The 21,004-nt window shown below is 44.7% G+C and overlaps 1 protein-coding gene across 1 annotated transcript in view; it reads right to left on the bottom strand.

Moving 5' to 3' along the window:
* The window catches only part of ITPR3 (inositol 1,4,5-trisphosphate receptor type 3), a 133,342-nt gene that overhangs the window by 78,805 nt on the left and 33,533 nt on the right, over positions 1-21,004 (bottom strand). Inside the window, exons 3-7 of the mRNA XM_043963070.1 lie at positions 14,659-14,780; positions 5,459-5,545; positions 3,369-3,527; positions 2,948-3,046; positions 2,441-2,524 (exon numbers count right to left, since the gene is read on the bottom strand). Of these exons, the coding sequence (XP_043819005.1) occupies positions 2,441-2,524; positions 2,948-3,046; positions 3,369-3,527; positions 5,459-5,545; positions 14,659-14,780 (551 nt within the window). The remainder of the gene's footprint in view (positions 1-2,440; positions 2,525-2,947; positions 3,047-3,368; positions 3,528-5,458; positions 5,546-14,658; positions 14,781-21,004) is intronic.

The following is a 21,004-nucleotide window of genomic DNA, read 5'->3' as shown; positions in this document are numbered from 1 at the left end:
ATAGAGGGCTGGGTCTGGAGTCAGTTCAAATCTGAACTCACTAGTTCGATGTGACCCAGGGTGAGTCACTTAACCTCTGTCTGCCTCAGATCACTCATCTGTAAAATGAGGCTAATGATAGCCACTTTCTCCCAGGGTTGTTGTGAGGATCAAATGAGATAATCATTACTGTAAAGCATTTTGCAAATTTTACAATGCAAAACAAATGCCAGGCATTTCATTATAGCCATCAGTGTCACCATCATCATCATCACTGAAGGTGTGTGAAGACAAAGAGGCATCTGGGACCTCTCAGTGTTGGGGAATACAGCAGGATAAGGCCTGATGGGGAAGAACTCTGCAAAGCAGAGGGATCAAGAAAAGAGGTTATAAGCAACAGGTACCTATGAGGGGTGGGAGAAGTGATGAAAGTGTGACTGTGCTAGAGTGTGTTAATTATTTACACTGACTTGTTGAAATTTAGCTCATCAATCAGCCTCCCTTTCCAGACTGTTAAGTAGGTTTCACAGATGCTGGTTTACTCCTTTAGCCTGGATTCTTGGGTTACTTGGGTCTAGTCTTCAGTTCCACTTTAAATCAGCTCCCCTTACAAGTCACCCTGAATCCCGACATAGTGGTGCCACCCTCCCAAGAAACTTCACAGAACGCACCTCCCCCACCCCCCACCCCCAGCCAGGCTCTCTCTTTTCTTCCTGTTCTTTGAAACTTTCTAATGGCCACTCCCATAAGCCTCTATCAGTCCATTCCATTATTTAAGCATTTTGTTGACTTTTACATCACAGTCATTTATGGATTATGCCACCACTCCCAACAGAGCCTTCTCCGGGAGCAAAGGAAAACAATTAAGGAAAACCAGCAGACTCAATGACCTTGCCTGGCAGTGTATACACCATTACGTAGCCATGGTCCCCTACCTCTCCACCAAAAGGGGGAAGGTGGTTCCTCATCTCTTTTCAGCGGCTAAGATAGGGCATTCCCATTACTAAGCATCTGGCTTCCTTTTTTAATTTTTTTATTTACATTTCAATCAGCTCATTTGGCAGTATGATATCATTTCTTTAAAAAGTTTCTATTTTTTTCTTTATTCATGACCACTCCCCTTCCTGAAGAGTTTATGCTTCTGGGACTCTTCTGGAAGGATTGTCACCTCACCCACTTGTCAAATAAAACTCTCTTAGTTCAAATATAAGCATATCTGAAGCCCAGTTTCCATTATGATTCTTCCTTCCCCAAGTTGGGCAGGGTTGCTACCAAATCCATGTGGGAAAGGGTGCTTTCTGCCACAGAAGACACAGGGCAAAAGGCACAAGATGTGATATAAGGTCATTGGTGGGGGTAGGGGAAGAAGGAAAGTGATATTAGTCAACTGCAGTGAGAAGACCAAAGTAAAAAGGAGGGGAACCCCAAAGTGCAAAAAACTTGCATAGAAAGAAGACTAAGGAAAAGAAAGGCATCTAGGTGGCTCAGTGGATAAAGCACTGGGTCTGGAACCAGGAAAACCCGAGTTCAAATCCAGCCTCAGACACTTATCAGTTATAATATCCTGGGCAAATCGCTTAAATTCTGTTTGCCTTCATCCACTGAAGAAGGAATTGGAAAACCACTCCGGTATCTTTGCCAAGAAAATCTCATGGACAGTATGGTCCACAGGGTCACAAAGAGTCAGACAGAACTAAACTGACTGAACAAGGAAAAGAAAGGGGACAAAACTGGGGAGGGAACGTAAGGGGGCCTAGGAGAGTCACAGAATTATTACAGAATATAAAGATACAGAAATGGAAGACAAAAATGGGATAGGGGAATGAGTTTCAGGGAGGGCTTCAAGACTAAATGGAAATGTTTGGGAAGGGCAAGTGAGGTTCAGGCACCAAGAAGTGGACTGGGAGGCAGAACTGTGAGTGGGAGAAGAGTAAAGGCTAAAAGGTGCAAAGGAGAGTCAGAATGAGGTGGGGAAGGCAGAGCTGGGGTGATGGGAAAGGGAGGGCTGCCCCAGAGAGCTGGAGGGATCGGACAGGGAAACAGGGCTAGGGGGACTGAAGGGGAGAGAGGTGGGCCAAGCATGGGAAGGCTGTGACGATGAGGATGGGAGAGGATGCAAAGAGTAAAGAAAGCATGCCTGGGTCTCCCTACCTCCCCCAGGCTGGAGTGCAAGGGATGCTCACAAGCTGAAACTATTACTGATTAGCTCAAGAGCTTTGACCTGTTCCATTTCCAATCTATGTTGATTTGTCCCTACTTAGGCAACCTGGTGGTTCCCTGATCCTGGATACTCATCATTTTGATGCTGACCTTAGTAGGGACACCTGATTGGCTTAGCCAACTGAAGCTCAGAACTCCTGTTCTACAGAGAGCCACCAGCCTCAGACTCTGAAATAGCAGGGATTCTAAGCTTATACCAAAGTATATTATCCTGAAGACTCTGTCTAGGGCTTTTTCTTACCCCTTTCAAAACCTCCTCCAGGTGGTCCCGGAACTTCATGAACAAGTTGATTTTCCAGCTGGTGTTGCAGTTGACAGAGTTGACCTAGGTGAAAGGAAATGAATCCTGTGAGGTCCCATAGGTCCCAAGGGACTAAGGAGGTAGGGGCTGAGAGAGCCTTGAGGAGTCATATGCCAAGGAGCTGGAAGAGGGACAGCTGCAGGGTCCTCCCCTTGCTCCCACTCAGAGAACAGTGGAAAAGACACTCAATTTTATGGAAATATTCACCCTCCATATCCAACAGTTAGGTCCTGGACTGGGACCCAGAAACCCTATAACCAGGGCACCCACTTCACTGCTCCCTTTCCTCTCCACCAAGAGTGGCCCACATAAGCAACATCCTGAGATATGGGAAAAACCGTGCAGGCATCCTTCACCAGCCCAGGTAACATGGCTGTGTCCCCAAAGAGCCAAGAAAAGGACAAAACCAAGGTGACAGACAGCCCTCCCAGACTCTCTGGGTCTCACCTCTTTGCAGCCGGCATTGTCACTGAGCTCATAGTTGCTGGCATGCAGGGGCTGTCCAGCATTGACAGGGTTCAGGATCACTTTGTCCCCCACAACCACCTGGGTAGGGGAGAACAGGGGAGAATATGAGGAGCAGGGAGAGAAGGCTGAACTCTCTTCCTTTAGTCACCTGGCTTTCCTTAGGACCAGAAATCGAGCCTTTTCCTTCCAGACTTTCCAGCCTTCTCTCTAATCCTTGGTCTCTTCCTCTGTGAAGCTGGAGGGGAGATGTTCACCCCAGCCCATGCCCCAAAAGGACCAGAAGTAAAAATGTGGGAGAAATAGTGCCACTGCTTTAGCCTCTAGTAAGACCCTTTGACCTTTGGTGTTTGAGGAAGTCCCATCCTTCCCAACCCTCCTCAGTTCCCAGCCTGGGACTCACGTTGTCCCCATTGCTCCGAAGCTTCCAGAAAGGCTGAATAAAGAGCCAAGATCCCTCATTGCCAGTAGCATCCAGAGTCACCCTCATAGCATTTTTCTCCAAAAGAGCTGGAAGCCTCTTGTTCACTGTCAAGTACTTGTTGCTCTTCATGTGAAGGAGCTAGAAAGAAAGAAATGGAAGCAGGGACAGGAGGTTGTCATGGGCAACCCCAAGGGGTGAGACCCTGGGCCAGGTACCAGCAAAAGGAGATGAGCCGGGGCAGCTAGGTAGCACGGTGGATAGAGCACCGGCCCTGGATTCAGGAGGACCTGAGTTCAAATCCAGCCTCAGACACTTAATATGTACTAGCTGTGTGACCCTGAGCAAGTCACTTAACCCCAATTGCCCAGCCCCCCCAAAAAATTAAAATTAAAAGGAGATGAGCCAGCAGCAAATTCGGGACACACACATATACATTGTGTCACAAACATGCACAGAGACTCTCACAAATCCTTCTCATTCACCTAGTTACATACAGTTACTCAGATACGTTCATGTACAATCTCACAGTCACAAACACACATATTTATATCATACCTGTCAGTCACACAGAGAATCAGTTAGAAATGCAGTGACATTTACAAAAAATGGGAGTTCATTTTTCAGTCACATCTGACTCTTTGTGACCCCACTGGAAGTTTTCTTGCCAAAGATACTGGAGTGGTGGTTTGTCACTTTCTTCTGCAACTCATTTTACAGATGAGGAAACTGAGACAAATAGGGTTGAGTGTCTTGCCCAAGGTCACACAGCAAGAAAGTATCTGAGACCAGATTTGAACTCACAAAGATGAGTCTTCCTGAGACTAGGCCTGGCACTCTATCCATTGTGCCACCTAACTGCCCTCCCCCACCAAAATACATTCATAATCACAGCCATCAGTCACACACAGAATCACAGCCACCAAAAAATACACATTTCTAATCTATCACCTATCAATCACACACATTCACAATCACATACAAAATCAGGGCTCACAAGGTATCCTCTGAAAGCTCCTGTCTTTTCAGCCAGTCTCTCATGCTATTATTATACTAATTTGGGGGAAAGGATCTTAGTTTGCTGCCCCAAATGGGGAAAACCAATTAATGCTTAATCTTATAACATAATTAACTTGTTGGGGAAATGTTCAGTTCCCTCAGTCCTCTGTTGAAGCCTTCAAGCCTAAGTTTCAAGATGCCTTTCTGTTTGTTCACTACATCCTGTGAGAACCGCTAAGTCGTAGATGAAGTACATGGAGTGAAAAAAAAAAGTCTCCATCAAAGCTGACAAGCAAGCCTCAGTCAGTATGCAATGACTTTGTGACTTTGTCACAAAACCACACAAATACAATTGTACCCATAGCCACACAAATTCACACCTTAGCCTCATAAAGTCACAGATACATACTTAAAAAATAACACCCAAGGGGGTAGCTAGGTGGTACAGCAGATAAAGCACTGGTCTTGAATTCAGGAGGACCTGAGTTCAAATCTGGCCTCAGACACGTATTAGCTGTGTGACCCTGAGCAAGTCACTTAACCCTCATTGCACCGCCAATAAAAAACAAAAAGAAAACCTAAAAAAACAAAACACCAAGTCTTACAGTCCTACCAATGTCATTGTCCTACCCAAAGAGTTAGAAATTCACACATTCAAAACCATACCCAGGTCTCACAGTCACATTCTTATACCAACACACACATGCACACAAATCACAACACAAAGAGACAAATCAACCTAGCCCCACACCCACACATAGCCTTATGTTCCAGGAGTCAGTTTACCATCCAGAAGATGGTAGCCCAAGGTCATCTTCCCCAGACCATTTCCTTGTGGCTCAAGTTCCCTCCTGATATCATCCTTCCTTCCAATTTCCTCCAGATGAAAGAGGGGAGGAAGAGAAGGAAAGGAGGGATAATAAGTTCATGCCTTCTTCATAGGGCACCCATTTCCAAGTAGGTGTGTATGAGGGGAGACATGAAGGACAGAAGGCCGAGGTTGGGGATAGAGGAAGAAATGAATGCAATGGGGGGGGGGGGGCAGGTGGAATATCTAGGAGGTGAGTCTCTACCTGTATGACACTGCCATACTTCACCACATCCCCGTGAACTTTCTTGTTTTCTGTCTCATTCTGCTTCTGTTCCATTTGGGCTGCATGCTACAAAGATACAAATTGGGGAGAAAAGTGAGGGGTGAGGTAAGGATTAGAAATGTCTCCCTCCCTGGACCTTGGTCCCTATGACAAAACACACTTCCTAAATAAGCTATCATGGGAACATCACAGACTTTTTAGGTCAGAAACTCATCTTTCCCTATCCCAGAACCAAAGGCAGCCTCTTCTAGCCAGACAGTAGAGTGGAGAGAAAGGGGAAACTGAGGAATCTATCTGGTTCATGAACTTTTGGGAGTGACGCATGTGTCAGGTTGGGCACTAATTCGTTTAAGATTATGGAAATTGCTTTATATTGCCTTGTTTTTCCTTTGGGGGTCAGTGAAGGTGGGGGGGGTAATTGGTTCAATAAATCACTTGTGTGTTTTTGCCAGACACATGATTTCATTATTATAGGGAACTCCCAGTGAGAGAGTTCCCTCCACTAGAACAGATCACACTACTCTGCAATTGATAGTTCTCTTCAGCACTGAGAGGTTAAGCAGCTTGCTCAAGGTCACACAATCAACATGAATTAAAGGTGGGACTCAAACACAGATCTTCCTGACCTCAGTAGGCTCCCTATCTATTAAGCCAAGCTACCTTTCAGGGTAGATTAGTGCAAGATAAGGTTAGAGAGGAAGGTTGAGCAACAGATTGTGAAGGACTCAAAGTAATATGGGTGAAGCACTCCAGGCTCACCACCCCACCTGGAGGCTTTCTGATTAGCTGAGGATGAGCTTTGGATTGGAAGATTGGACCAATGGTAGCATTCCACAAAGTCCGGGTGAATAAATTACAAAACTAGCCAGGGCCTACTCTAAACAGACAATGCTATTTTCTTCTAGGGCCATGATGAGAGCAGAGGATACAACAGCATCTCTCTCCCAGGCAAAGAAGACTCCTAGACCAGGTTTGGCCTGGGGAACTATAGTTATCAATTATCTGGAAGCAAGTAGACTTCTCTTCTAAGCATTTTTCTGTACTGGACCTGTGATTTCATTAGACTAAGGAACTCAAAGTGAGGAAATTCCCTCTACTGATACACCTGCTTTGTAACTTACAATCTTAGAAAGTAGCTCTGAGAAAGTAAGTGATTGGAAAAAAAAGAAAGAAAGTGACTGGCCCAGGGTCTCACAGAAAATATGTGTTAGAAATAGGATTTGAATTCAGGTCTTACCAGCTCTGAAGCCAGCCCTCTCTCTAACCACTGTACCATGCTGCCTCTCTAGTTACCTAAGTCTGGGATATTATTTCTTAACCTACATACTCTCTTTTCCCTTATGAATAAACTCCTAAAAACAGTAATCTTGTGGTCTTCAGTGTGGGTAAACAGTGGGTAGAAGGGAAAGAGGAAAGTGGGTGCTTAACCCAAGCCACCAGGGATGAAGACAGCAGTGGAGAAAGGGGGATATAGGAAGGGGATATATTTGATATATACCTATATCAAATGCAGCAGATTTCTGACCTCAGGAGCTGGAAAGGGACATGATCCCCCAACCTCAGGCTGAAGATTCAAGAATTGGGGATGTTTAGTTAGAGGCAAAAGAGGAAAGCCCTTACCCTGAAGAAGGTGAATTACCCTGAGCCAGCTCCAAGAGGAGACCTGAGGTTCTGAACAGAATCCAACATTTTATTACAGGCTACCCATTCTTAAAATCCTCCAAGGGAAGGAGATTTCCCGGCTGGATTGAGTGTCTCTCACACCCCCTTGTTAGAGCACAGGACCTTCTGCCAACATAAGCTTTGTAGGTACACTCCTCCATCCTGGGCCAGGTTATACCTCATGCCTTTCTTTACTCCCACATCCCCTAGCATGTCCCTTCCAATGCTACCTCTTGTTGCCTCTGACTGTGGGCCACTGAGTACCCAGTGGACTCAGGAAAGGGCAATGGATTTGGATCCCAGCTCTGCTCCCAACGTCTCAGTTTTGATATTTACTCTCTGTGTGACCTTGGGCAATTTACTCTATTTTTCTCGACCCTAGATTCCTCACCAACTCCTATGACCCCACCTCTGACACCAACTCCTGAGCCACAGTCTCCTTTACCTAGATCCCTTTATCTGCACAATGAAGATAAAAACACTTGTACCACCCATCCATGGGGCTATTTCAAGAAAGGCACTTTGTACGCCACAAGGCAAGGCTATATAAATATGAGCTGTGATTATTTATACCACAAAGGAAAGTTCAAACTTAGTGGTAGTTCTACAGTTTTCCTTTTTCAAGAAGAAAGTCTCCCCTAGGCGTTCCCTCACACCTTAGTCAGGAATTCCTTTCTACTAATTTCAGTCCTTCCTGCCCCCACCCCCTCCTCCCACTGGCCCTCTAAAACCCAGCAGACTTACTATCTCAGACTGAGTCAAGAGGAGAGAGAAGAGAGAAGAGAGGGGGAGGGCAGGAAGGCAGGGAGGGGCCAGAGATGTCCCAGCTCCCTAATGTCTGGGGGTGGGAGTGGTGCCACCCTTGAGGGGATTCCCGGATGCCCTTATCCCTGAGAGTATCTAAAATGAGTCAGTGACTCCCAAGCTCCAAACCAGCCCAGCTGGGGCAGGCACTGGGTAGGTGGCCAAGTCCAGATCAGGAATGCAGAGCTGAGACCTATGATGTTGTAGAAAGAACATGATTTGGAGTCAGGTGGCCTAGATGTTAGGCCCAGTTCTGCTACTTAGTATCAAGTATGACAATGGGTAAATTACTTGCCTAATCTGGGTCTCACTTTACTCATCTATAAAATGGGGAGGGGAGGTACACAAGTCAATCAATTAACATTTATTAAGCTCCTACTATGCGCCAGGCGCTGTATTAAACATTAAGACTAGATCATAGAATCAATCAAAGATCTAGAGCCAGAAAGGTCCTTAGAAGTCATCAGATCATGATGGTGATAGACTTGGCTCTTCTCAGCAGCGCAATGATCCAAAATGATTTGAAAGAACTCATGATAGTAAATGTTTTCAACATCTAGAAAAAAGAACTGTGGATTATGAATGTAGATTGAACCATACTGCTTCTACTTTGGGGCTGCTTTTTTTCCCCTTCTTTTTTAAGGATTTTCCCATGTGCTCTTTCACAATATGACTAATGCAGAAATATGTTTAATGTGATTGTACATATATAACCTATATCAGATTGCTTTCTGTCTTGGGGAGGAGGGAGGGAAGAGAGGGTGGGAGAAAATTTTGGAACTCAAAATCCTATGAAAACAAATGTTGAAAACTATCCTTACATGTAACTGGAAAATAATAAAATACTGAAGAAGAAGAAGAAGAAGAAGAAGAAGAAGAAGAAGAAGAAGAAGAAGAAGAAGAAGAAGAAGAAGAAGAAGAAGAAGAAGAAGAAGAAGAAGTCAGGGCAGCTAGTCGGCTCAGTGGATAGAGCACCGCCCCTGGATTCAGGAGGACCTAATTTCAAATCCAGCCTCAGACACTTAACACTTACTAGCTGTGTGACCCTGGGCAAGTCACTTAACCCTAATTGCCTCACTAAAAAAAAAAAAGAAGAAGTCATCAGATCCAACCCACTTATTTTGCAGATGAGGAAGCTGAGGTCTAGAGTTATAAGTGGCAGAACCAAGATACAAGCCCAAGTGTTCTGACTCCAAACCCAGCAAGCCCTCCTGGCCAACATTGCTGCTCTCCTAAAGACCCTTCCAGATATAAATCTATGATCCTCTGATGACCACTGAGATCTAAAATTTCTTTTTTTTTTTTCTTAGTGAGGCAATTGGGGTTAAGTGACTTGCCCAGGGTCACACAGCTAGTAAGCGTTAAGTGTCTGAGGCCGGACCTGAACTCAGGTACTCCTGACTCCAGGGCCGGTTCTCTATCCTCTGCGCCACCTAGCTGCCCTGAGATCTAAAATTTCTTGATACTGTTACCCCATGTCTAGAGAGAGGTTTCCTACTTCCTAACCACAGAACATGTACCCACAGACTACCAAAGCTGGAAGAGACCATAAGCTTCCAAGTGCTTCAAACCCTTTATTTTACAGAAATATAAACTGAGACCCAGAGAGGAGAAGTAATTTACCCAAAGTCACACAGTGAGTCAGTGGCAGAGTCGGGACTAGAAGATAAGTTTTCCATTTGCTCGGCCAGTTCTCCTTTTGCTCATTAGACAAGTCTCTGGGTCTTTGAGTCTAAGTCTCTGAAAGGGGAATGGTGGTGATGAGTTTAGTCTCTGAGCTCACCAAGGACAAAACAGTCTGAAAGCATATATGACAAGATCTGATAATTGAGGCCTGGACTTCACCCTACATTGGGTAGCATGGGCCCCACCCAAACCTCATTCCAAGGGTGAAAAGAAACTGCTCCATTTTCCTGTTCCAAATAATCATGTTCCATGGGAGAGGGAGCTGGGAGATGAGACCAAAGAGGAATCACCAAAGGTTGGGGACATTGAGATCAAAGCCAGCTTCATTTCACCCTTCCCTGTCTTCATTCTCACTGTTCTCACTCTCTGTCTTAACTCTTATTTTCCCTCATTGTCACTGTCGACATCACAGTCCCCCTCCTCCATCTCTTTAATGCCATATCTACTTCTATAAGAATATCCAAGGCCAGCTAGGTGGCGCAGTGGATAGAGCACTGGCCCTGGATTCAGGAGGTCCTGAGTTCACTGAGCAAGTCCCTTAACCCTCATTGCCCTGCAAAAAAGAAAAAAAAAAAAGAATATCCAGGACTATAATGTTAAAGTCCATTCTATAATAATATTCTAGAGGAAGATCAAGAACAAATAGTGTTAGAGTAGGCAGTTCTACTTTCTTCAGTGGAGAAAAGGGTTTGTTATTTAAAACAACAACACTTTGCTGATCTTTTCCCTCTTTCTTCTGCTTGTTATCCTCCTTCCAGTTTAATCCTTAAATATCCTCAGTATGACTCTGCCTAGTAAGGCGCCTTGCCAGGCTTTCTTTAAACCGGTTACCCTCCACAGCTCTTTATTTTATGAGGTGATATTGCTCATTGTCTTCCACCATCCTTCTCTGTGAGATTTTACAAATGAGTCGACATGTTAAACTAGTGTTGCCTTTGGCTGCCATCAGTCTCGGCTTGGCATGTAAGTCAAATAGATATCTGCTGACTAAAGTGCTTCTTGAATTATTTTGGTCTCTTCACTGATGTCAATTAAACCTCTGAATAAATTGCTGTCATCAGTGCCAGTCCTTTTTTCTGTCCATTTTTTAAAAGATCGGTACATTGTTTAGATAAGTCAGGTTGCAGTCATTTTAATTACATTTTGTGGGGTTTTTTCCTCATTTTTATTATTTCTTCTAACTTTATATTCACTAAAAAGTCAATGGTCTCACTAAACACAATGAGCTGATTCAGGAATAGATCCCACATCATTTAATGAGGAATTTCTTCTCTGTTAATAGATAATCAAGGGGCAGCTAGGTGGTACAGTGGATAAAGCACTAGCCCTGGATTCAGGAGGACCTGAGTTCAAATCCAGCCTCAGGCACTTGACACTTGCTAGCTGTGTGACCTTGGGCAAGTCACTTAACCCTCATTGCCACGAAAAAAAAATAGATAATCAATTTGACTTTGGGGTGTGATGTTATTCAGCATTTGTCCAGTTCCAAACCTACCTTATTCTTTTCTCAAAGAAAAAAAATCCATGATATATAGTTGTGAGGCTTCTGTGTAAGCTACAAGTCTCTGTCCTCTCTCATTCCCTATTCCTGAACGTATCTCCCAACTTTATTTTCACCCTCTTCACCTACCTCACCTTTTCCACCTTCAGATTAAAGTCACTGAGTATCCAAGTATATGTTGGTTTAATTTGGAAGGTCTGATTGAGTTCCCCATCTTCTATAACAATTGGCTGTTTAGGCAGCCAATTATTTCCAGAGTAATGTTTTTACAAGTACATATGGCAGCACACATGAGCACTGAAGAACAAGACGACCAAATGGCCCGTGAAATGGTGCATTTAGTTGCCTCTGGGTGCATGATAAAGCCATTTCTGTACATTCCCTTATTGGCCTCTCCAAGGAGAATCTGAGACCATTTTGGTTTTTGTTTTGGTTTTTGTGGTTTTTGTTTGTTTGTTTGTTTGTTTTTTGCAGGGCAATGGGGGTTAAGTGACTTGCCCAGGGTTACACAGCTATTAAGTGTCAAGTGTCTGAGGCCGGATTTGAACTCAGGGAGTCCTGAATCCAGGGCCGGTGCTTTATCCACTGAGCCACCTAGCTGCCCCCAAGACCATTTTACCAGCAACTTTCTCCTGGTTTGGTTTATGGCTGGAACACCGAGATCAATCTGCTTTGATTCCTGGCGTCCAGATCACTATGGGGGTCACTGGACCTTACGTTTAGAGTAATAACAGCTAGGCTGATTACTCTAAATATAAAAGCTGTGATTCTTAGCACTCTCTGACCCTTTTCTGACACTCTGCCCTTGTCATTGCAGAAGTAGAAATAGGCCCACATAGGACTGAAAGGGCCATTTTGGTTTTTGGTTTCATAGGTTACCATGGCCAAAAATCAGCATGTGTTTAGCCACTTGGTCATGAGAATCTCCATACTTAGCTGAGAGCAGACTTGGTTTGTTGCCAGGACCCTATTCAGAGCCTTTCCCACGTGGTAGAACCTACCAGAGCTTGAACTCAGCTTGTAAAGCCCTCAAGAACCCAGAGTCGCCAAAAGAAAAAAACAACAAAAACCAAACAAAAAAACCCTAAGGGCAGCTAGGTGGTACAGTGGATAAAGCACTGGCCCTGGATTCAGGAAGACCTGAGTTCAAATCCTGCCTCAGACACTTGACACTTACTAGCTGTGTGACCCTGGGCAAGTCACTTAACCTTCCTTGCCCCACCAAAAAAAACAAAAACAAAAAACAAACAAGAACCCAGAGTCACCTCCACTGCCATGATGAAGCAGCAGAATAAGAGAGTTTGTGAGTAGATGGATATGAACATATAGGCCACAGATCATGGACTGCCAGAGGTAGAAGGCACACCAGAAACCACAAAGTCCAACACTCATTTTATATATGAGGAAACTAAAGCCCAGAGGGGTGAGGCAACTCACCCAAGATTACACAGCTAGTAAGATGAAAGCAAGAATTCAAACTCAGGTCCTCCAACTTCGTGTCCAATGCTTTTTGCAGCATGCTATCCTGCTTCCTACATCTGTGACTACGTTTATGCAAAAGAACACACCAGGGATGTGAATTTGTGTAACTATATGTTAAGCAGTGAGTCTAAGTTAAGGGTTCTTAACTTTTGGGGGATTATGGACTCCTTTGACAATCTGGTGAAACCTATGGATCCATATTCAATCTTTTTTTTGTTTGGTTTGGTTTGGTTTTGGTTTTTTTGTCTTTTTCGGGGCAATGGAGGTTAAGTGACTTGCCCAGGGTCACACAGCTAGTAAGTGTCAAGTGACTGAGGCCAAATTTGAACTCAGGTCCTCCTGAATCCAGGGCCGGCGCTTTATCCACTGCGCCACCAAGCTGCCCCCCATATTCAATCTTAAATGCATAAGACAAGGGGTAGCTTGGTGGCGCAGTGGATAAAGCGCCGGCCCTGGATTCAGGAGGACCTGAGTTCAAATTTGGCCTCAGTCACTTGACACTTACTAGCTGTGTGACCCTGGGCAAGTCACTTAACCCTCATTGCCCCGCCCCCCCCAATGTAAATGCATAAGACAGAATCAACAGAATGACCAAAGAAATCAATTATATTGAAATAGTTATCCAAAAAGATTTTTTAAAAAAATAAACACATTCAGGAGGCAGCTAGGTGGCCCAGTAGATAAAGCACTGGCCCTGGATTCAGGAGGACCTGAGTTCAAATCCAGCCTCAGACACCTGACACTAGCTGTGTGACCATGGGCAAGTCACTTAACCCCCATTGCCCTGCCCAATAAATAAATAAATAAACAAACACATTCATAGACCACCACCCCCCAGGTCTGTTAATGTGTTTGAATCCCTGGTTATGAACCCCTGCTTTAAGTGTGCAAAGTATCAACAAGCATTTATGATGTGCCTGCCGTGTGTCAGGCACCATACTAACTCCTAAATGTCTGTGAATGAGCAAATGCTCATCTGAGTGTGTGCATGCATATGTGACAGTGTATCCTTACACACCTGGGTTTGAGTCAGCATGGAACAGCTTCTGCCTGTCACAGAGTAGGAAAGAACCTTGTGACAGACAGGCCACCCTGCTCCCCCCTCCTGGCCAGGAAGAGACACACTTGAAGTTATTTATAACACTGCGACAGGCAATTAGTCCACCACCCGCCCCCACTTCCTGTGCAGCTCACATCTGCCAGGCAGCTGCAGGGGGTGGGGGGTGATCCTCCCTGCCCCTTGGCCCCCATAAGCCCATCCTTTTAGCTCAGGCTATATAGCAACCAGGCAAGGGAGGGGATTAAGTGGGTTTAAGAGAGCCTTGGGAAATGAGGTTGGGGACAGCCTCAAGGCCAGAGCATCATTCCAAGGTCAAGTCCAACCACTCATTTGTCCAGACAGAACAATGAGCAATAAGAGCGGGGGTAGGGCCAAGTGTCAGCTGGGCGCAGGGTTGGAGAAGTAGAGAATGATCTATGTGGGCCAAGGAAGACAGGGAGCAGGGAATTTCTGCACACTGAAGACAAAATGAATAGTTGACAATGAAGATTAACAGCATCCACTCTTTTTTGTTGTTTGTTTGTTGTTGGGTTTTGTGGGGCAATAAGGGTTAAGTGACTTGCTCAGAGTCACACAGCTAGTAAGTGTCAAGTGTCTGTGGCTGGATTTGAACTCAGGTCCTCCTGAATTCAAGGCCAGTGCTTTATCCACTGAACCACCTAGCTGCTCCCTGCAGCATTCACTTTTAGTCAAAGGTAAAAATCAGAGGCAACATCTAGACTAGGAGCCAACACCTCTGGGCTCCAGCACTGGTTCACCATGTGACCTTGGACAAGTCACTTCTCATCAGGCCCAAGTGGCTCTCTAAGAAACAAGAAGCTGGTACTGTCTTGTCTCCAAGTTTCCTTCCAGCACTGAATTTTTACATTCTAACATTCTATATGCTAGCATAGCTTCTAGTTCTGACATTCTGTGCTCTGAGCTGTAACATTCTATGTCCTGAGATCCCTCCCAGCCCCTCCCCGGGGTCCTACGCCCCCTCACCTGGAGCTTCTGTAGTAGGACAACATCAGAGATCTTCTCTTTGTCCTGCTTGGTCTGCTTCGCTTTCCAGTACTGCTTCTGAGCTGAATATCGGTTCATGGGACATACCTTGAAGAGGCAGTCTGGGAGGGAGGACAAAGGGAAATGGTGCTTTAAATTGGGAAACATTTCTGGTAGGGAGAGAGAAGAGGCTACTAGGAGGAATACTTCACACTTTTAGGGCAACAGGTGTTATCTTAGAAAGCCATGGTTAGTGAAAAGAGCCCTTGTCTTGGAGTCTGAAGGGCTGAGTTCGAGTCCAGACTCTGCTGCATGATCTTTGAGTAAGTCATTTTCCCCTCTCTGAGCCTGTTTCCTTCTTCATAAAAGGTGACTGACCTGTGGTCCCTTCCAGTTCTGACACTGGGTGACTCTAAATTACAATGGGACTGGGAAAGCACATAGAATGAGATATTGTGCCTCAGGGTGATGAATTACCTAGGGAAGGATATTGTCTGGTCCTAATAACATTCATTTCAATTCAGTAAATCTATGGTGCTACGATCTCATTAATTCATTAATGCTTTTGTGCTCAACCTGAGAGGGAAAGTGAAATGAATTAACATTAACCCCTGCCTTCAAGAAGACTGCACATGGGGGCAGCTAGGGGGTGCAGTGGATAGAGCACTGGCCCTGGAGTCAGGAGGACCTGAGTTCAAATCCGGCCTCAAACACTTAACACTTACTAGCTGTGTGGACCTGGGCAAGTCACTTAGCCCCAATTGCCTCACTAAAAAAAAAAAAGAAAAGAAAAGAAAAAGAAGACTGCACATGAGTAGGAAGAATCAGACATTTATACAGATAATTATCACATGGAATAGAATCTGGCCAATGAAAGTGTTCTAGGGAAGTGGGGTAGTTCAAAGAAAGGGGAGAGCTCACTGAGGGAGTCAAGGAAGGCTTCCTGGAGGAGGGGGGCATCTAATCTATGTAGGAAGTAGATGAAGAGGGAGAGCTGGACAGGCAGGACATTCCAGGTAAACAAAATTTCAGAAGCAAAAGCACAAGATTTAGAGTTAGAAGGGACCTCGGAGATCAGATAGTCTAACCCTCTCATTCTGCAGATGAGGAAACTGAGACAGGCTGGAAAGGGAGGAGGCAGGCCCAAAAAGAGCATGGGTGGGGTTCATAAGGATATTGGGAGCCTCCTCTCCTTAATCCCCTTTCCCTTTTGGGGGGTAGGGGAGGGTGGGGTGGGAGCTGCCTTTACCCTCTGATTCTAGACTGCTAGGCCGGGTGTGTGACTCAGGTCTGGACAACAGCTCATGAGTTACTGGCACTTTGCCCGTGAGGCAGGCAGATCCCAGCAGGATCAGAGGAAACTGGGCCTTCAGGAGGCTTCTTGCTAGGGTCTTACCCCTCTATTCTTCCTCCTTTCTTCCTCTGCTTCTCTATCCTCTTCAAGTATTATGTGCCTGATCTGCCTCTAATGGATTGCTCATTTCACTCTACTGATAAGACACTAACTGGCTTTGGGAACAGCCCTCTCAAGCATACAAGGATGTGTCAGACCCATTCCCTCCCTCTGGGAAGCTCACAGTCCAGTTGAGAAAACAAGATTAGCAACCATGAAAAGGTGTTAAACAAAAGAGTATTTTCTCAAGAGAAGAAATTCAAAAATATCAATTAATTGCCCTATGAAAAATGATCTAAATCACTAATAATTAAAGAAATGCAAAGTAAAGCAACTCTGAGCTTCCCACCTCCCCACCCCCCCATGGATTGGCAAAGCTGACAGAAAAAGCAAATGACAAATTTTGGAGGACAAAATATGCACATTCATGCATGCTGGTGGAGCTGTGGATTGGGCTAGCCTTTCTGGAAAGCAGTTTGGAGCTATATCCCCAAAGTCAACAAACTGTGCATACCCTTTGACCCAGCACTGACACTACTAGGTTTTATACCCCCAAAAGGATCCAAAAAAGAGGAAAATGACTCATAGGTACAAAAATATTTTAGCAGTTCCTTTTGTGGTAGAAAAAGACTGGAAACTAAGGGGGTGTCCATCAATGGAAAAGAGCTGAATAAATTATGATATAAAAATATAACAATACTATGGTGCTGTGGGGGCAGCTAGGTGGCACAGTGGATAGAGTATAGGGCCTGGAGTTAGGAAAACTCATCTTCCTGATATTGAATCTTGCCTCAGACACTAGCTACGTGACTCTGGGAAAGTCACTTAACCCTGTTTGCCTCAGTTCCTCATTTGTAAAATGAGCTGGAGAAGGAAATGGTAAACCACTCCAGTATCTTTGCCAAGAAAACCTCAAAGGGTGTAACGATTGGAATAACGCCACCTGCTGGATACTTACTGTAGAAGAGTTCTGCCCATGAAGCGAAGGTCTTTGAGGGCAAGACCAGGAGTCAGGAAGTGACGCGGGCTAGTGGGAGGAGGAAGGAAGAGACTGGCGCTCAGTCTCGCTCTCTTTCCTGGGGACGCTGGCGGAGAAGGGAGCTAAAAATGTGCTCTCCCTTTAATAGATAGAAATCTAGGCCTTTCTCTCTCTCTTTACCAAATTCTTGTTTTCCTTAATAAATGCTTAAAAGTCTAACTCTTGCTAAAGCTTATAATTTATTGGCGACCACTCATTAGATATTTTAGACAGACTAGCTAGAATTTTAGCCCTTAACAGGGGTCACGAAGAGTCAGACATGACTGAAATAACTGAGTGACAAAGTGTGCTGTAAGAAATGATGAAGGTGGGGACAGCTAGGTGGTACAGTGGATAGAGCACTGGCCTTGGAGTCAGGAGTACCTGAGTTCAAATCCGACCTCAGACACTTAACACTTACTAGCTGTGTGACCCTGGGCAAGTCACTTAACCCCAATTGCCTCACTAAAAAAAGAAAAGAAAAGAAAAGAAATGATGAAGGCGATGGTTTCAGAGAAACCCAGAAAGACTTGTATGAACTGATACCGAGTGAAAAGAGCAGAACTGGGAGGACCATTTATACCAAAACAACAACATTGTAAAGACAAAAAACTTTGAAAGACTTAAGAACTCTGTTCAGCTTATTCCAACAGAGCACAACTAAATACAGGAGTGATGGGGAGAAGTTTCAGAAAAAACAAATTTTGGCTTGATGCCAAGGGGAGAAAAGCTGACCATTTAATGGAAAAGTAGTGGAGATTCTTGGTCAGGTAAAATTTGGATACAATGGTGTCTGAGGTACCAGGAGCTCAGAGCAAGGAGAGAACCCTGGGGTGGTTTGGGAAGGGTCCACTGAGGAGGCATGACTACAGCTGGGCCTGGGTTCATGAGCGGTATTTTCACAGCCACTGAGGAAGAAAGGCTGTCCAATAAAGTCACAGCATGGGCAAAAAGGGTCATGACTTGTGAGGAGAAGGGGTGGTAGCTAGGAGACCAGCCCAGCTGGAGGAGAAGAATACTACTGTTTCAGGTGGAATGAGACCAAAAGGTCTTAAGACAAATCAAGGACATTGGCCTACAGGAGATCATGGCATCCTAGATTTAGAGCTAAAGGAGAATTTAGTGTCCAACTCCTTCATTTTACAGATAAGGAAACTGAGTCATTGGTTATGTGACTTATCCAGGGTCATATAGCAAGGAAGTATGTGGAGTGAGGTTTGAACAGGTCTTCCTGATTCCAGGTCCAGTACTCTCCCTGCTACACCATGCTGCCTTTCAACAATGTTCCAAAATGTTCTTGGAGAGGCAAAACCCAAGCAAAGGTAGGCCCAAGCATACCTGGAGGGAAAGGAGGTTCCAAGGAGCCTCAGTTGTCTTCAGGATTACCTAAACCCTCGTCTTCCCAGAGCTTCCTTTCCCAAGGTTTATGCAATCCTGAAGACAACTGATAGGTACCACTGATGTGGGACACAGTCCTTGAAGTGAGAACACTTCAGTATCTGGGGGAAGACAGAGCCTCTGCCCTCAGGGTACTTCCAATATAAATGTGGTGGGAGATTAGCCCCTGCCTTTCAGAAACCTAATAGAGGCCCACAATCAATCAATCAATCAATCAATCTCTGTCTTTATCTCTCTCTCTCTTCTCTTCCCCCCCTCCTCTCTCTCTCTTTATTTCTTTCCTGTACCATAGTCTATCACTCCATCTACAGCCTTATTTATCTTCCTTCACAGTCTTGACCCTTTGGTTGACCAGTTCAATCCTATACTATCATCTACCCTTTAATTCCTTGTCTCCTTGTCCTATCACTAGACAAATCCCAATCTCTCACCACCTACCTTCTATTCTCCTACTCCCAATTCTGCTGAATGCTCCCAGAGACCAAATAGCAACTGTATTTACCAGGAATTTATGTCATTTAATCTTAATTGGGCCCTCACTATCATACAGTTATCCATTTATTCTTCTCTATCATGTTCTTAGCAGTGGCTTTTCTGAACCCTCTCCCCACTCCTCAGATCCCCTCTACCACCTCTTCTACCTTTCCTCTCAGAATACTCTCTCTCTCTCCTCCTTTGCTATCTGTCATAAGCTCTCTAGTCTTCCTGACTTCACACCTGAAAACCTTGCTCATCATCCCCCATTCTCTCTGCTTTTGCTCTACCCTCTGATGAAGATGTAAGCCTTCTCTTTACCAAGGCTAACCCCATCTCTTATGTTCTTATTCCCATCCATTCTGTTTGCCTCCAGAGACTTGGCCCCTTGATCAATCCCTCTCTCTCTCATCTTCTCTCCTATACATTGGCTCCTCTCCCAAGGCCTACACACATGCCCAGGTCTCCCCGATCTTGGAAAAAAACCAAACCCTTCACTTGGCTTTGTCATTCCCTCAAGCTATAACACTGTATTGCTTCTTCCTTGCACAGACAAACTTCTAGAAAGGATCATCAATTTCCCATGTATTTCCATTCCTTTCACTCATCAATTCCTTGTAGTTTGGCTCCTGACCATGTCACTCAATTGAAACAGCTGCTCCAAGGTAGCCAAGGATCTCCTAAATCTTAAATATAATGGCCTTTCTCAGTCCTCAGCATGAGCCTCCGTAGTTTTTGACATTGTAAATCACCCCCTACTCCCAGACAATCACTCCTCCCTTAATTTCTGTGGCAATGCTACCTTTAATTCTGTTTTTACCTTTCTGTCCCTTCATTTTTCACTCTCCTTTTTTTTTCCATCTTCCTTCAACCCATTAAATGCAGACACCCCCTAAGGCCCTGTCCTAGGTCCCATTCTCTACTGTTCCTACATACACACTCTCCCTTGGGGTCCTAATTGTTCTAATTAGTTCAATTATCATCTCGATGCAGTTGACAACCAAATCTATACAATCAGCCCAAATCACTCCAATGACTTTTAGTCTCATATTACCAATCACATGCTGGATAGCTTCATCTGGAAAGCCTGCAGACGTCTCAAACTCAACACATCCACAAGGGAGCTCGCTATATTTCTCTAAAAAAACAAACAAACCCAATCCCTCTTCCAAACTTCCCTCTTTCTATAAAAATCCCCACCATTCTTGAAGTGACTCAAGTTTACAAACACAGTCATTCTTGACTCTTCTCTGTCACTCCCTATATCCAATCACCTACCATGTTCTGTTGACCTACATATTTCTTGCATCTGACTCCTTCTCTATACACATAGAGCCACCACCTAGTTCATTCAGGCCTTCATTTCTCCTTGTTTAGACCATTGTAATAGCCTCCTAATTGGTCTCCATGCCTCCAATCCTTCCCATCCATCCTATATTCCTAAAAAACACTTATGACCATATCATGCTGCACCTCCTTGAACAATCTTCAATAGCTCCCTGCTGCTTCTAGGTTAACACACCTCAACCTGGTATTTATAGCCATCTACCATATGGCTACCCTTCAAGACTCATTTCATGGCATTCTCCTTGTAGTCTCCTTAAGAGTGACCTGCCGTTGGGGCAGCTAGGTGACACAGTGGATAAAGCACTGGCCCTGGATTCAGGAGGACCTGAGCTCAAATCCGGCCTCAGACACTTGACACTTACTAGCTGTGTGACCCTGGACAAGTCACTTAACCCTCATTGTCCCACTCAAAAAAAAAAAAAGAGTGACCTGCCAGCTGTAATGCACCATCCCCTGCCTCTGTGTCTTTGGCCAGGCTGCTCACCATTTTTGGAATGCATTCCTCCTTCATCTCTTCCTCACATAACCCCTAACTTCCTTTAAAGCACAGCCCAGATGCCACCTTATCTAAATCCTTTCCTGATCCCACTATTATTAGCACTCCCTCCATCTCGGAAATTACTTTGTATGACTTGGTCTATACTTTCCTCCTTGCCTATTGTAATTCCTTCAATTCCTTTTTCTTCTCTTATTGCTAACGCTAACATTTCTAGTAC

Source organism: Dromiciops gliroides, chromosome 4 (assembly GCF_019393635.1).
Source record: "Dromiciops gliroides isolate mDroGli1 chromosome 4, mDroGli1.pri, whole genome shotgun sequence".
NCBI classification, from domain to species: Eukaryota; Metazoa; Chordata; class Mammalia; order Microbiotheria; family Microbiotheriidae; genus Dromiciops; species Dromiciops gliroides.
The sequence above is the reverse complement of the archived record's forward strand: the minus strand, read 5'-3'. Positions and strand labels throughout refer to the sequence as shown.